Source organism: Lepidochelys kempii, chromosome 12 (assembly GCF_965140265.1).
Source record: "Lepidochelys kempii isolate rLepKem1 chromosome 12, rLepKem1.hap2, whole genome shotgun sequence".
Classification (NCBI taxonomy): Eukaryota; Metazoa; Chordata; order Testudines; family Cheloniidae; genus Lepidochelys; species Lepidochelys kempii.
This window is the reverse complement of record NC_133267.1, coordinates 3,629,370-3,640,574: the sequence shown is the minus strand read 5'-3', so window position 1 is coordinate 3,640,574 and position 11,205 is coordinate 3,629,370. Positions and strand designations below refer to the sequence as shown.

The 11,205-nt window shown below is 58.5% G+C and overlaps 1 protein-coding gene across 1 annotated transcript in view; it reads right to left on the bottom strand.

The window, feature by feature from the left end:
* Positions 1-1,426: 1,426 nt before the first annotated feature.
* Positions 1,427-11,205, bottom strand: part of CLEC18C (C-type lectin domain family 18 member C) — a 31,532-nt gene continuing 21,753 nt past the window's right edge. The window contains exons 9-12 of the mRNA XM_073307189.1: positions 9,215-9,344; positions 7,682-7,778; positions 5,038-5,129; positions 1,427-2,896 (exon numbers count right to left, since the gene is read on the bottom strand). Of these exons, the coding sequence (XP_073163290.1) occupies positions 2,859-2,896; positions 5,038-5,129; positions 7,682-7,778; positions 9,215-9,344 (357 nt within the window). The 3' untranslated portion in view covers positions 1,427-2,858. The remainder of the gene's footprint in view (positions 2,897-5,037; positions 5,130-7,681; positions 7,779-9,214; positions 9,345-11,205) is intronic.

Genomic DNA, 11,205 nt, shown 5'->3' with positions numbered 1-11,205 from the left:
TGACTGTCCCAAAAACTGGGGGGGAGGGGGACCCAAAATGGAACTTGCGGGGGGGGGGGAGAAGCAGCAGTTGTTTCAGTCCAAACAAAATGTTTCATTTATTTCATGAACCTTTTCAAAGGGTTTTAATTTTTTGTAATAACATTGAAGGAAATTTCATCTAAAAAGCATGTTGACGCGGGGGAGATGCTGTGACGTTTTTGGCAATTTTTGCCAAGGGCTTGGGGCTTTTCCCCGGGCTGATTCAGCAGGTTCACTGGGTATTTGCCAAACAGTTCGGTTGGCCTGAAGCTGCATTTTTCAGAGGGGAAAAACGTTTCAGATGAAAAAAATTTCCCCTGACTTTACCCACAACATCATCATATACATGCTTACTCCCCGGGATCCTAGCCCCGGGCAGTGAGCCAGGCACTGGACTGGCCTCATGCTGATGTCACAGTTAGCTCCCTTCACGGGGCCTGTAGCAGACATTCTAACCCAGGGCTGGGGGCTCATCAGTGCTTTGTTAGGCTAGAGAATGGGCTAGAGGGTTTAGTGTGGTTTTTTTTAATTGAGCTTTCGGCCCTTTCCTGCTTAGAAATAGTGGGGTGACAGGGTTAGCTTGGCCGGAGGAGCTGCTGGCTGTCCCTGGGGATATGCAGTGTGTGCGGGGAATCTCTCCCAAAACAGCCTCTCCAAAACGTTCCTGAGGCAGTGAGTGCAGTGGCTGGTGGCAAACACCGGGGGTTTTAAATTCTTCAACCATGAGCTCCTGGGGCTGAGGCTGTCTCAGTTGTGTGTATGTACAGCACCTTGCACCATTGCCTGATCCTAGACACCCCCACCCAGTGCTAATAACTAAAACTCGTCTTTCCCTCCCTCCCTCATTTACACTAGCTCCCCAGTTGCCCGCGCGTCTTCCTGGCCAGACAGGCTCTGAATTTCCAGTATAAAACCCAAGCAGAGCCCCTCCAACCCACAGCAGCAGAAAATGGCCCAAGCCCCCTTGCTTTCTTTTACTTTGCAGGGCACTAACAATCTCCCAGCTGGACTGTCGAACTGAGGTCTGCTGCGCTCTGGAGCCCTCCCATTCATCAGGGAGGCCCAGTTCTTACCCAAATATTCCCTGGGACCCTGGCCACACACAGCTCTTTGCAGAGCGGTTCCTTGCCCATCTAGGACAGACATGGTGCAGGACAGCAGCTTAGGGGGAAGGAGAGTGGACTGGGATGGCAGGCAGGAGGGGGAGCCCTGTCCCAGCGTAGAATGCCAGTGGGAAGTAGTAGGAGAGATGACTGCAGCTGGGAGCAGGGGACAGGCTGAGGAGGGCCCCTGGCTTTTGCTTTCACCACTCCCCATTTTTCTCCTCCTTTTGCCCCACGCCCAGGAGGGTGGCTCCCAGCCACTCACCCGGGACAGCCCCGCAGCTGGAGAAAGGGACATGAGCAGCAGGAGGGACAGACAGCTTTATTAGAACAGCCCCAGCTCTCAAACTGCGGGAAGAGTTCGTGTCACTGTCCTAGACAGAGCCCGGGCCGGAGCGCATGCTATATAGGGCGAAAGGGGAGAGGCATAGCTCAGTGGTTTGAGCATTGGCCTGCTAAACCCAGGGTTGTGAGTTCAATCCTTGAGGGGGCCATTTAGGGATCTGGGGCAAAAATTGGGGATTGGTCCTGCTTTGAGCAGGGGGTTGGACTAGATACCTCCTGAGGTCCCTTCCAACCCTGATATTCTGTGATTGTATGAAAGAACAGGCCTGAACACTAGGCCTACGGGTGCTCAGAGCCCTGCTCTGCTAGGTTCGCGGGTTGGTACCGGAGCTAGATGGCTTCTTTAGTGCTGAGCCGTGGTGGCACTGACTGGCACAGCAAAGGGGCATGGGGCCGAGAACGCCGCATGCTGCACCTGCCTGCCCGGGGAAGGCTGCCTCCTACAGCCAAGCCGCAGTGGGACGGCCCTGGCTAGCAACTGGACACCGAGTCCTAGACCAAGTAGGCACATCTGCCTTCTTCGCAGGGCACGTCTCAGCTGTGATTCCTGGGGCCCCAGCACCCCCCTTGTACCCCACAGCCCTGGCCAAGCACCGCTGGCTCTAGGTGGGACAGTCACCCTCTTGCTGTGCACCACTCAGCTCCCCAGCCCACACCTGCCAGAGCGGACGCAGAGTCCACTAAGCCGGCCCTATTCCGTATCAGGGCCGCAGAGCTACGGACTGGGGGTAACCACTGGGGGGACCCTGCTCCCTCTGGCACAGCCGGGAGAAGCGAGGGGCTCCCCGCGCTGATGTGCCATCACACCCCGGAGGAAGGGAGTGGGGACACGAAGCAGCTGCCCCGCCCCAGCGGTCACATGTGAGGGAGGGGCTATTTTACAGGAGCTCGGGGCTGTTCCATGGACAAGGGGCTAGGATGCACCCCAGAGACCCCCACCTGGCTCGACTGCGATGGCTCTGGTGGAGTCAGGCCCCCGGGGCAGCTGTGCGGGTTGATCTGGCCCCGCCACCCCCCTGCTCCGGCCTGGAAGGGCAGCCTGGGAAGCACTCTCTCCCTGAGTGCTCGGCAGGTCCTGGTGCCACCTCTGGGCCCCGGCCCTCAGGGAGGGGTGTCAGCGTGGCTGGGATGGGCGGAGTGCCCAGGGGGTCCTGTAGAGCAGTGGTACTCAAAGGGGTGGTCCGCGGACTGGTGCTGGTCCGCGAGCCATCGGCTGCTGGTCTGTGCGCACGCTGGGAAAATAATTGCCGGTCCCCTCCATCAGATAGCTTGAGAAGCGCTGGGCTCTAGGACCTGGCAGAACAGTAGCAGCGGATTCTTTCTCTCAAGCCGTAGGTGGGCTGGAGGTGATGCTGCGCCCACAACTCAGCAGCAGGAAGTTGTGCAGGCTCAGGGCTGTGGCTGCCACAGGGAGATGTGCTTCTGAGCTGCAAAGGATCACAGCCAGCATTAGTGCTACCCAGCCAGGCTCGGGCACCGCAGCCCACTGCCAGCCAGGCAGGCCCCATAGGGAAAAAATCCCCAGAGCAATACAGGGTGATCCACCCCGGCAGGTCATAAGCACCAAAACACAGATCCTTACTAGGTGAGCCAGAGGGCTAACTCCATGAGCTAACAGCAATAGTAAGCTGTTATCCTTTGTGTGCACTAGCCACTAGAGGAGACACAATGCACACATTACCTCTAGATCGGGGATTCTCAAACTTCATTGCACCATGACTCCCGTCTGACAACAAAAATTACTCATGACCTCAGGAGGGGGGACCAAAGCCTGAGCCTGCCCGAGCCCTGCCGTGTCATGTGTGTGTGTGTGGGGGGGGCAAAGCCCGAGCCCCACCACCCTGGGGGGAGGGGGGTTGTAGTGGGGTTGTCACCTACTCCTGCCTAAAAGGGCTTAAAACAGCCCTGGGAGAAGGCTGGGGCAGGGGAAAAGCTGGTTGGAGGAGCAGCCTCAGCTGGGGCCACGCCCCAGACAGACCCAGTGGGCCCTATAAAAGCCAGAGAAGCCAGGAGCTGAGAGGACTTTCCCTCTGGCTTGCTAAGGGAAAAGGGCCTGGCTGCCTGGAAGCTGAGAGAGGACCTGAGGTGGAGCAGGGCTGGGGGAAGGCCAGAGGAGCTGGGGAGCTTCGGCCTGGAAACCCCCCAGGCTGCAGGCCTAGTGGAAGGCCAAATAGGTACTGGGGGCAGCCCAAGGGTTAGGCAGAGGCAGCAAGTCCAAACCCCTCTTGCCTGTGATGAATGGCGCTTAGGCTGCAGTTGGCCTCAGGGAATGGGGGCTAGGTGATGACTGGCAGTGGCCAGAGACTGAGGTGAGGTTGTGGGCTCCCTGGGGAGGGGAGACCCAGATCTGTTCAGGGTTCTGCAGGTGGTAGCACCCTGGCGTGAAAGGGGGCACCGGGGTCCGGGAGGGACTCGGGGGGCCAGTGGCAAGCAGGACACTGGCCTGCAGAGGGCGCTCTGGAGGCTGGAACACTAATTCCCTGGATGACCAGCAGAAGGTGCCGGAGGGGTGAGTCTCACACCGCTACAGAGGAAAAGCCAAAGCTCAAGGGCTGCAGCCCCAGGCAGGGGGTCTGTAACCTGTGCCCCGCTGCCCGGGACTTAAGCCCTCAAACTTTGGTCCCGAGCAGTGGGGCTCAGGCTTTGGCCCTGGGCCCCAGCAAGTCTAAGCCAGCCCTGGTGATCCCATTACAATGGGGTCCTGACCCACAGTTTGAGAACCTCTGCCCTAGATAAAATGGTAATTGGGGACTATGTAGCTAGCGCACACAGGGTATGTAATGGGGACTGACCGGGCAGGTGTGTGCCAGCCGGCACCCAGGCACACTTGCCCTCCTGGGAACCAGCCTTAGACCTGGGCAACGTGCATCAGTTCCCATGGCACAATTCAGATCCAGAAAATGGTTGTTTTAAAACTTTGAAATGAATTGTTGGTGAATAAGGTGCTGGGCAGAGGCCCGGTGCCAGCCCCAGCAGGCCTGTTAACCAGACTGGGCACAGGAAGGGCAGCAGCCATGCAAACTACTTCCATGCTGCCTGGCCACCATGCCTCACCCTTATCTTGCAAGGACCAACTCTAAGGGTAAGAGACGGCTCATTCTCTGCTGAGACCACTAACCAGAGTGCAGCCCTTGGTTACCCAGGCCTGGAATAGCTGGGGGCTGCAGGTCAGGGATGAGGGGCATCAGCAGATCTGTGTGGGCTGGAAGCCCAGGACAGGGCCTGCGTGTTGGGATGGGGGGCATCGGTGGAGCTGTGTGTGGGGAGCCCACGGCTGGCATTGCACAGTCTGTGCTTTTGGGCGGAAGGGCATCGGCAGACCGGTCAGTGTGGGGAGCCCAGCACAGGAACTCCCAGGGCTGTTTTAATACTGTATGTTGGGACCGAGGGGCATCGGTGGAGCTGCAGGTCAGGGCTAAGGTGCACTCACAGAGCTCGTGCAGCACCTGCCGCCCTAGCACGAGCCAGCAGCTGGCCCAATGCCTGCATGCCCCTCTCGACACAGAGCAGGCATGAGGACTTCCCAGGTCACGGGGCGAGCAGAGAGGAGTGAAGTTGTGCCACTCACCAAACTGGCAGATGTAGCGGTTTCGGGTCTTGCAGCGCTGGTCATTCCAGTTGAAGGCGGCCAACGCTTGGAGCTCAACGCAGTTCCCAAACCTGAGATGCAGAGGAGAGCGGTCCCAGGGCTGGGAGGGGAGCAGGGGGTCCAAGAGTCCCAGAGCAGAGAGCAGTCCCAGGGCCAGTAGGGGAGTGTGACGTAGTGGGGATTGCCTGTTATGTTGTATGTGAATCTTCCTGTTTTGCATGAATGCTGCGTGTGCCTCAGTTTTGTTGTGTATTGCACCAATGTCTAGGCGGTGGGAATAAGGGGGTGTGACTTTTGTGGGGGTTACTCCAGCTGCCTGCACGGATGCTATGGCTGCCCCTTCCTAACCTGAGACCCAGGAGGAGGATGCGACCAGGTAACTCTTGGCCCTGGAAGTGAGACAAAGGCTGGAGGAGGAGCAACGGGCAGGGCAGGGGCCAGGTGGCTGGCTGACTCGGCTGGCTTGGGGAAAAGGGGGAGGACCAGAGCCCTGGCTCTGGGCTCCCCTCCTCCAAGATGGACTTGGCTGAAAGTCACTGATTTCAGTGCTAACAAGTTCTGTCCTACGCTGTGGTCCTGTCGACTAATAAACCTTCTGTTTTACTGGCTGGCTGAGAGTCCCGTCTGACTGCGGAGTTGGGGTGCAGGGCCCTCTGGCTTCCTCAGGAGTCCCACCCAGGCAGACTTGCTGCGGGAAGCACATGGCGGGGCAGGCGATGCTGAATGCTCCGAGGTCAGACCCAGGAAGGCGGAAGCTGTGCAAGCTTCTGCCCTGGCGACAGCCTGCTCAGAGAGAGGCGGCTCCCCCAGAGTCCTGACTGGCTTCGTATGGAGCAGCTCCAGAGCATCGCCCAGTGACTCTGTGACAACGAGCAGGGGTTGCAGGAGTCCCAGAGCAGAGGACAGCGGTCCCAGCCCCAGGAGGGGAGCAGGGGGTGGAGGAGTCCCAGAGTGGAGAGTGGCTCCAGGCCCGGGAGGGGAGTATGGGGTGGAGGAGTCCCAGAGCAGAGAGGAGAGCGGTCTCTGGCCTGGGAGCAACTGATAAAGTCGGGTATTTTCCTAGAGTTTTGCATGAATGTTGTGTGGGTCTCTGTTTCCCCATGTGCTGCTTGTTTAACACAGTGGTGGGAGAGGGGTGGTTGTTACAGAGCAGCAGGTGTGACCTCGCCTAGCAGCCAGAACCCTGGACAACGGCCTGGAGATGGGGGACCCTAGCAACTGGTGACCTGGAGATGAGGAGGCCCACCCCAGCTGGGCAGGCAGCCGGGTCTGGCCAGTGGGTGGACAAAGGCTGAGGAGAGAGGGCCCCTGTGACCTGACCAGCCAGTTCCAGCCAGAGGGGGAACAAAGGACGGAGAAGAGAGGGCCCCAGTGACCTGTTTACCGGGGCAGGAGACAAAGGAGAGGGGAGGAGCTGTTGGGGGAGAAGATATAGGATGATCTGCTGGAAGGAGAGGGCTGCTGGACTGGGGAGAGAGAGAGCAGCTGAGCCCACCTGGATGCAGGATAGACTTAGATGTACTGTGCAGAAAGAGGCCAGGCCTGAGGCCTGGAGAGTTTCCTGTGCTGGGTTCAGATGCTCAATAAACCCTCCTGTTTTATGCTGGCTGAGAGTCACCCCAGTCTAGAGATCGGGGTTGCATTATTCCCTCTGGGTGTGAAGGCCCCAGGGGTCCACAGTGAGTGGACTCTCTGAGGAGGCCCACGGCGAAAGACAGGCGTGCTGGAGGCTCAGAGAGGTGAGGTTCCAGGAGATGGTTAACCCCTGAGAGAGCGTGGACCCCCGAGAAGGGCTGTCGCACTGAAGCGGGTTCCTCCCAGGGAACATAGGAAGCCGAGAGAGAGCACGAGTCCTGTGAGTCCGTTATGGGGGTGCATGGGGTGCAGGAGATGTGAGTTTTAAAGAAGGGGGACAGCCCTAGGTTGGAGCGCCTCACAACCAGGTTATGTCTACGTCTTGCAGATTCTTTCTGCATCACTTCTCCCCAGCCCTTCCTTGCCATTGCCAGTGCAACCTGCCATCCATGCTCGCACCATCTCTGGTCTGGATCACTGCAACCTCCTTTCTCTGGCTCTGACCAATGCAATCTTCCCTGCTCAGATCCATTCCCAATGTGCTACAAAGATCCTTCTCTTAGCCCGGTGCTCGGCCCCTCTCATCGCATCCCTCCCCTAGCTCCCCCTTCTCTAGCACATCCGTCAACTGCTTGCCTTCACTCTCAGGGCCCCTCCCAGCCTGGCCCCTCCCGGCCTGGCCTCTCTCATTTGCTGTGGAGCTGTCCACGGTTGCCTCTGATCAGACTGCGACACCAGCCTCTGTCGCCCACCTGTGACATTGTCAAACAAGCCCCTTTGTGCTTTCCCCAGGCTGCCCTGCCCCCTTGGGACGAGCTCCCTATACAAGGATGGTAAATCTGGGGGCAGGGACCGGCTATTTGTTCTGTGTTCGTACAGTGCTTGGCACACTGGGGTCTTGGGCCATGACTGGCGCTTCTAGGTGCTCCGGCACTACAGCTAATCAATACTGACAGGTGCCGCCGGTGGGCTCTGTGGTCTTCGGGCCTCGGGACCAAGCAGGAGCGGCATAACCATGGGTCTCCGTGCCCCTGCCCTCGTCACTTACCGCTGGCTGTCTGGCTGGCCGAACGCGAAGCTGGTGAAGGAGAACTGGGCGCCTGTGTCCCAGCGGAACAAATCCTTGGACGTTTTATAGGTCAGACCTAAATGAGAGAGCATGGGTGATGTCCTGGGGCTCCAGTCCACATGGGCAAAGCGGATGCCGTACACCACCACAGCGCTGGGCCTGAGTCTCATCACACAGGTCCTCATTGGCTGCATCTCAGCCAAGGAGCAGGGCTGGCCTTCCGTGTGAGTCAGTGGCCCCAGCAACTGCCGGGCCATGAACCGCAAGGGATCTGGGCCCCTGCTGCTGAGCTGTGTGTCATGAACCTCATGCTGCTAGCAGCGATTCTCCATTAGCTCAGGTGACTTTGGAGCACTGGGATCAGTTCTTTCCCTGTTGCCATCAGCAAGTTAAGATTGTATCACACGCCCAGTTCTGAACTTGCCTGCAGTGCGCAGCTGCACATGGGCTCCCCTGACTCAAACAGCTGGGGCCGCATGCTCAATGCCTCTTAGCGAGCGAAACACCTCGCTGTATGGGGCAGCCTCTGAGCTAGGTACCAATGCCCTGTGTCCAGCCCCTAGAGAGACGGGGCCCATCCCAATCTCGAGCCCCGACACAGTCCAGTTCCCTCATGCTCAGAGGGCTCTGCACTGCGAATGCCCCACAGGCCAGCCCCCACAGAGGGCACATTGTGACAGCTGTAACTGGGTGGGGGTTCCCAGCCTCCTACCTGAGCCAAACTCCTGCAGCTGTCCCTGCTGCTCACACACCCTTTCCAATCCACCACCCCGCTTCCCACTGAGCCACCATCTCCCCAGGCAGTCAGCGAGTAACTTCGACACAGGCCCAAACAGTGAGGCAGCATAGTCTGGCCAGTGACTACAGGCTGAGGTGTCAAGATGTCCTGAGTTCTAATCCTGACTCCCGGTGTGACCCCTGGCAAGTCATGGCCCCGCTGTGCCTTGGTTTCCCCAGTTGTGAATCACAGATACCTCCCTCCTGGGAGGATGGGGAGGGTTAAAGCTCTGCGGGAGAACTAAGTATTATCAGAACAGCAGCACTTCCATTAGCAGCCTGAGGGAGAACGTTACCCTGCAGTACCCCATGAGCGGCCCTGCACCAAGGAAACAACAACAACCGAGTTCATTAATTAGTTCCTGTCTGCAGAGTACTTTGAAGATGACAAGCTCTGTGGAAATGCCAGGACTGTGATCCTGAAAGCAGGGCTGATTTTTACTGTAACCTAGGTGCTGCTCTACAATCAGAGTGAGGACCTTTCAAAGCTGGAATGATGGGACTCCAGCACAGAGCTCTGTGCCCGCCTCGCAACCCTGGGGCTGGCGGGGGAGCGCCAGGAGGACCTTACACTCTCTGCCGGCAGCACTAGGAGAGATTGCATCGTCCTCCGGGCTGGGACCCAGCCTGCAAGGTCTCTAGAGCCACGACTGCCTCCTGCTTGCCTCTGGAAAGTCCTGTACCGAGCCCTGGGGCTCCAGCTGTCCTTTGGCAGCAAAAACTGCAGTCACTCACCGATCCAGAAGTTCCGGGTCTCGAAATCCGGCTCTGTCACCTCATTGGTGGGTTCCAAATGTCCCAGGTAATAGGCCAGAATATCCTGCACTTTCTGATTTGTGATCTGGGCCAGCATGGCTCCTTTCTCCTGCAGGGGATCAGACCCAGACAGCCCAAATCAAGAAATCCAGCCAGCCAGCACAACAGGCTAACCCTTCCCTTCATCCACAGTTTAGTCCCTGCAACCCAGACGGGCCAGTCCCCTGTCTGTGCACTTCCCCCATCCCCACCAAGAAGTATCCTAAATCCATTCCAGGCAGGCAGAGGAGTCCAGTTCCCTAGCGTCTTCTCTTCCACAGGGACCGAAGGGACTGAATGCTCCCACCAGCTGCGTGGGTGTGAAAACAATGGGGCCCATGGGAGCCCAGAGGCTTTGTTCTTATGGAACGGACACTCGATTGAGCGACACTTGCTCTCCCAGCTGATCAGCACCCCTGTGGGCAGATTAACTCCCCGGGGCTCCGAGCCAGTGCAGTCAGTCTGTCGCCTGCACCAGGTGCGCACGAATCGCTCTGGACATTGGCCTTGGGGGGTCAAAGCCAAGACCCAGCCTGCAAATGGAGAGGAAATTTCCAGCCACATAAGAGGTGGCTTTCGGCTTCCAATACTGCAGCAGGAGCTGGCCTGGGCTGTTTGCTCCCAAACCCCTGCCATGGAAGAGGGCTCAGGCTGCGACATGTGGCATCCAAACAGGACTGGACGCTCCCCCTGGGGCGACTCGGGAGTGAAATCAGTGGAATGGCCCGAGGGGCGGGGGAAGGGCTGGCATGTTGCGTCTCGCTGTGTGCTGCACCCGGCCGCCCTCGCAGATATCCTTTCCTACGGCCTGTCCCCTTGGTTTGCCAGGGTCGATGATCAGCTCTGAAATGCTAGGGGGCTCGTGACACCCAGACCTGCCTCCGGGGTGTGCTGTCCCCTCACAGAAAGCCATTAACAAGCCAGCTCAAGCTGGGCTCTTTTAGCTACAGTGCAGAGGCTGTTCCAGCCAGAGGCCCCTGGTTCAAGCCCTTGTGGCAGGGTCTACAGAACCTGGGCTGGCTGCCACGCCCACACCACTGCCAGGCCAGCCAGAGCCCAGTCCCAGAGCACCGCCGAGAGTAGGCACTGCAGGAAGTACCGCCCAAGTGACAGCACCCTGCAGCCTCTGATCGGCCCACGCGCACTGTGTAACCCGGGAGGGTGCCCCAGCAGGCCGTCTGGCCTGCTGTGACTCCAGACCCCATCTCGTTGCCTGCTCTCCAGTCTCTGACCCAGCTTCGCTCCGACCCTTGCTCTTACTGACCTTGGCGATTACTCCGATCCCTGCTTGCTGACTAGCATCTCGTGACTCTCCTTAGCGTGTGGACACAGCCCAGCCGTGACCAGCAGGCCACACTGCCTGCACCCCAGTCTCTTTCATCCGCCCCGGGGCATCGTGTAACATTTGCTCACAATTCGGCACTTCAGAAACCACAGTTTGTATTGTGCCCACCACGCGCTCGGCCCGTGCCATGCAGTGGTTCTGAGGAGCCGCTGGAGACCGCCCGGGGTCCCAAGTGAATCCAGATCCCTGCATTCCTTATAAAACGTGGGCCCTTGGGGACTGAAGAGACAACAAGGCTGGTGGGAAAGAGGGAAACCCCCTCCCCAGAGGGTTTTAGCACACGCTCCAGAGCTGTGCAGGTGAATCCCAGCCTGGATTTCGTTCCCCTGTCCCTAGACTGAAATATTATCAAATGTGGCTTCCTAAGCAATACACTGGCTCTGTATGCGTGAGTGAGGCTGCCCTCTACTGGACGCCCCACAGAAAAGGTAAGAGACCTACTACCCCTAGCAGCTCAGGAGCTCTCCTTTAGTTCAAGCAGTTGAAGCCTGTGTTTTGGGACTGGAAGGAGTAGGGTCTAGCCCTGGTTTCTGGCTCTCTCTCTGTGAACTGGGTCTGTTGACTGCAGCACAAGGGCTGCTGGGGG